Raw genomic sequence first — 5,203 nt, forward strand, 5'->3', positions numbered from 1 at the left:
AAAAATCGCGTTGATTTTTGATAATTTTTTTTGCTGACGGTATCACGCATTTTCTTCCATACAAAGCAATTTTTTATATGGAAAAGAATGCATACCACCGTCAGAAAAAAAAATTATCAAAAATCAACGCGATTTAATAAGCTATAAAACTGCATACCAAAAATTATTCTAGAAATTAAAATTAAAATGCTTGGAATTGGGATGAAAAGTTTGTGAAATTTTTATAATTTTTGAACAAAGTCTGAAATTTAGATTTATATGGTATTTATTAGATAAAGAGCTATACTTTTATATAAAAATAAAGAACCTTAAAAAGGCAAAAGAAAAGTAGTCAAAACTGGTAAAAATGTAGGTGTGCTATCTTTTGTCGCGGGGTGTAGATAGTCAAAACTGGCCAAAATGAAAAAGGTGCTATAACTTTTTGCAGTTGCTTAATCTCAACATTGTCAGTAGTTCTAAATTCAACCGTTTTAAGTTGCAAAAAATAACAGTTTGAAAATTTCAAAGCAGTACTTTTTGCAACTTAAAACGGTTGAATTGAGAACTACTGACAGTGTTAAACTAAAATGAATTCAATACTAATAAAAATTTGTTTAATATTACTACTATTAAATGCATAATAAAAGTATTTCATACTTACCAAAACTCATAGCGATGGCATTTCGAATAGTCGCTGCTAGTTGGTCATTGTTTCCAATCCTTATAGATTGATTGGGTTGATTTCTGGTTGCTGCGTCTTCTGCAGAGTCTTGCAGCCAGACGGAAGAAACTTCGTCATTCTCAGTTTTTAAAAAATTGTGCAAAATACAGCATGCTCTTATAACAATGTTGACATTTTTAGCCGCTACCTGTAAACCTCTGCCTATTCTTCGGAAACGGGCTTTCAGCTGCCCGAAAGCATTTTCGATCAGTCGACGACATTTGGAAAGTCGATAGTTGTAGAGTTTTTCAACAGCCGGTTGATTAGCTACATATGGGTATGGTTTCATCATGTGGCGCGATAAACGAAAGGCAGAATCGCCAATAAGTAGCACAGGCACATTGACGCCGTTAATAACTTTGCTATTTTGTACAAAAATATCAGCACTTTCATGGAAATGCTTTAACGAACTTCTTTCAAATATGTACGAGTCATTATTTTTCCCAGTTGATCCAATATTTAAATACGTAAATTTTGATCTGCAAAGTCTGAAGAAATATAATATATGTACATATCTATACAATAAAATATACTCATAAATTTACCTGTGATCACAGCTTGCCAATAAAACCACAGAATACCATCCTTTGTAGTTGTAGTAATCTATCGCATCCTCTTTTCTTGGCTGAACCTCGATGTGGCAGCCATCTACAGCTCCGAAGCATTGCGGGAAGCCCAGTTCTGCGAACCCGTCTACGATTATTTTGATTTCTTGTGGATGGGGGGAGTATGTACTAATGTATTCTCCAAGATTATTGCATACTGCATGGCAAAAATCCAGGACAATTTTACCAACAGTACTACGGCCAACGCCGAATAAACTGCAAACTGTCCTGTACTCCGCTGCCGAGCCCAAAGAGAAAAGTGCGATAGCCACTCTCTTATCGAGTGGAATACAACGCCTCATGTTGTTATCCATTTTCTCAATACTGCGCACTTTATCGCACACTTTTTGGAAACCCCTTCTATCGAGACGAAAGTTTTCCCTAAATCTTGTATCATCCATTGCACGGACGTCGTACTCCCAAAATGTGACACTGCGATTCTTGAAGGGTGGAATTCATGAATTGCAGTTTAATAAAAAAGACATAACTTACGAATTTCCAAACTTCCCGTACGCGTGCCTGAGCAATTGCAATCCCGGATTGTAGGATTGCGCTACTGTTTATGAGAGCTTTCATCCGAGTTCGGTTGTCCATTAGTTTAATTAATAGTAGTTTCATTTTTTCATTAAATAAATATTGATTTCTTACAAACAGCATAGCTGCCAATAACAACATTTTTCTTTTATCCATTTTAATTTCACAATTTTAGCAAACAAAATGTACGTCAATATCAGCTGTTTAAATGCACAGAGTTGTCGTCTGTTAGGGTGATATTTTAAGTTGCATTTGTGCTTCTGAATGCAAATCAACTCAGGCCGTTTGTCTAGGCTTTTAGGCTCCAATAGTCTGTAAGAAATTTATGTTTCATAGACTTTAATAATAATAATAAATATCTATCTCGATTCGTTTTGCCTGTTACAAACAACCGTTATGTGAACAAGGTTATAATACCCTTGTGCACAAGTGTGCTCGGGTATAAATATTGGTCAAAATAAAAAAATCATGTCCACACTCGCATTGAACTGTATAGCGTGAGCTTTATTGTAATTTTTGTTTATGTTCTGCCAACACCGCCTTGTATAATTCGCCTTGGCTGGTGGTGATTAGATTTGTCTTCGTTTGTACTACATACATATATCCATGCATACAAACATAGATATGTACATACATACAAACATGTCTATTGCTGTCCATAAGTACGTACATACATATGTTCATCATTATATCAACGAACCACGTTTGCTTCATCATACATCTATCCATACAAACATACATACATATCTATGTACGAATGTACACCAAGCACGCTTGCTTCGCTTGCTGCAGTGAAAAGCCAAACCAGTTAGAAAAAATACTAGTTCATTAACTACGATGTGCCTACCAGTTCGCCAATTTCGAAGAACTTAGGCGATCAGCGACATCTGCCTTTGAATTGCCAAAGCCAAAAATTAAACGCAATTAATTGCTTTTGTTACAAATGTCGGCTGTGGCGTCACGTGAAGACTACTGGTTCTGGTTCGGAAATCTCAGGTTCGAGGCCGCTTGGAGGTGGTTAAGGATTTTTAAGTTAAATAATTGTAAGTAAAAATAATTTATTCAATTTATAAATAAATAACAAATTTGAAAAAAATTTTCCCTGCGCCAGGATTTGAACCTGGGTACTCAGGCTTACCACGCGAGTGCATTGCTCTGTCGGCCATTGTGACTTCTGGAGCATCGCGAGCAAAAAGGCACACTTATGCTTTTCACGGGGCATGAATTGGCAGACTATCTCATCAACTGGTATGATGCTACTAGTATTTCTACTAGTAGATGCTGATGCATAGCCTGACAATTGACATCTCGTAGGACATCGCAATGTTAAAAATACCAGTCGCTAACATTGAAAAAGGATAGAACGTGAACTAATTGGGCTGAAAGGCAAACTGGTCGAATTCTAGTTCACAACTAGTAGCTTTCCCTGCAGGGTATATATGTACGTTAAAGTGGTCCAAAAATGTATGTAAAAAAAAAATAAGGTCGCATTTTTAATGCCGCCAGCCCCTAGGATTGTTCTATACCAAACAAAAATTTACCAGTATTTTTTTATTTTGAAATAAAAAAAAATTAGAGTGTGCTCAAAGCGCTCAAAGTTTTTAATGTATTTTATATGGGGAAAAAACAACTTTTCGTAGAAATAGGGTAGAATTCTTGAAAATCAATATTTTTCGATCGGAAAACTTTGGTTATCTTCAAGAGATTCCCGGTAATAATACCCAATTTTTCCTTTAACCATTTTTTAATGGTAACTATATTTTATAGGTCCTTGAAAATGCAATGGGGGGACCAATAAAAAATCTTTAATCATAAAAAATGGTTAAATAAACAATTAGATACTAGTATTTGAAGTCTCCTGAAGAGAACCACAGTTTTACGATTGAAAATATTGATTTTAAAGAGTTTTATACCATTTTTACGAAAATTTGTTTTTTCCCCATATAAAATACATGGATAACTTTGAGCGCTGTGAGCACTCCCTAAACATTTTTTGATTTCAAAATAAAAAAATAGGGGTATATTTATTTTCGGTTCAGAACAATCCTAGGGGGTGGCGGCATTAAAACTCCGACTTTATTATTTTGGACCACTCTAATGTACGTATGTATGTACCCTGTTGGGAAAATCTCTAGTTTTGAACTGGTGCGCTTCTAGTCCATTTAGAACCACTACTAGTTCGCGATAAATCTCTTTTGCATGCAAACAACTGGCGAATTTAACACGGCGATGTCATAGGATTTGGAAATTGTCCCCCTCTGCATTACCTTTTCTATAGTTCAGAACCAGTCCTAAATTCGACTTATGGGATCTAGTTCGCTTTGCACCCCATTTTCTATAGTTCCGAACCAGTTGTAAACGAAAAAAATAACAAGATGTTTTCTTTTTGGGTTACCATGGTAGCAATTTTTAATTATTTGCAGAGAAATGTATTTTCAATCTGAAATCAAATTTGTTTAAAAGACTATAAATTAAATTTTGCATTTGAAAACACGTTTACATACCTTTGGCGGAAGCTGAATTTGCAGAGATGCTCGATGTTATTGGTTATATTCCAGATGGTCACCAAATGTTAAGATGTTAACACAAATTGTAGTTTTGTATTACCAAACTATAAAAAAGCATCTGCGACGTGAAGACTGAAAGCGTATTTGAACGAAAAACCCGCCAAGCAAACATCTTTTTAAAGTAAACAAACCCCCCGCTGCATCTCTTTTTCAGTAGTTTCGAACTAGTTCAAAATTCGCCAGATGAGATCTAGTTCGTTCTGCATCCCTTTTTCTATAGTTTTGAACCAGTTCTAAATTCGTCATTTTAGATATAGATTTCTAAAATTGTTTTTTAAAAGTACCACATATCGCTGCTTTTGAACTGGTGGCCATCTAGTTACTATCGGACTGGCTCGTTTTTGGTGATAAAGATCTAGTACGGAACTACAAATTTGGTTCACCAGTTCGGGGTTTCCCTACAGGTTAAGTACTCGTATGCATGCGCGTTGAAGATTTTTGTGCTATCGCTTTGTATTGCTGTGCATACGTCGTTTTCTTTCTTTTTCCCCTTTATCTATACTCTAGCTTCCTTCTTACTCATGTAACGTTTTCACTTTTTTTTTGTTTTTGTTATTTTATGGCCTTATAACAATTATATTCAACAATTTTTATTGAGCTCGAGGCCGTTTTTTTTTGTAATGAAAACTTATTGCGGAAAAGTAACAATAATTTGATAAAATGGTAGAAGTGATAGCTATTTCGGAAATCACCACATTTCCTCATCAGACTTCTTTCAGTAGGATTCGAACCGACGATCCCACTGACTCAGCCAGTTGCCTACGCACTGTGCTAAGTTCGCCTTGTTAATTCTTGTT

The 5,203-nt window shown here is 35.5% G+C and overlaps 1 protein-coding gene across 1 annotated transcript in view; it reads right to left on the bottom strand.

The window, feature by feature from the left end:
* Positions 1-1,998, bottom strand: part of LOC118739766 — a 6,209-nt gene extending 4,211 nt beyond the window's left edge. Inside the window, exons 1-3 of the mRNA XM_036471273.1 lie at positions 1,798-1,998; positions 1,246-1,745; positions 641-1,179 (exon numbers count right to left, since the gene is read on the bottom strand). Coding sequence (XP_036327166.1) covers positions 641-1,179; positions 1,246-1,745; positions 1,798-1,995 — 1,237 coding nt within the window. The 5' untranslated portion in view covers positions 1,996-1,998. The remainder of the gene's footprint in view (positions 1-640; positions 1,180-1,245; positions 1,746-1,797) is intronic.
* Positions 1,999-5,203: the final 3,205 nt, after the last annotated feature.

This window comes from Rhagoletis pomonella, unplaced genomic scaffold (assembly GCF_013731165.1).
Source record: "Rhagoletis pomonella isolate Grant_MI unplaced genomic scaffold, Rhpom_1.0 Rhpom_scaffold_00005, whole genome shotgun sequence".
Lineage (NCBI taxonomy): Eukaryota > Metazoa > Arthropoda > Insecta > Diptera > Tephritidae > Rhagoletis > Rhagoletis pomonella.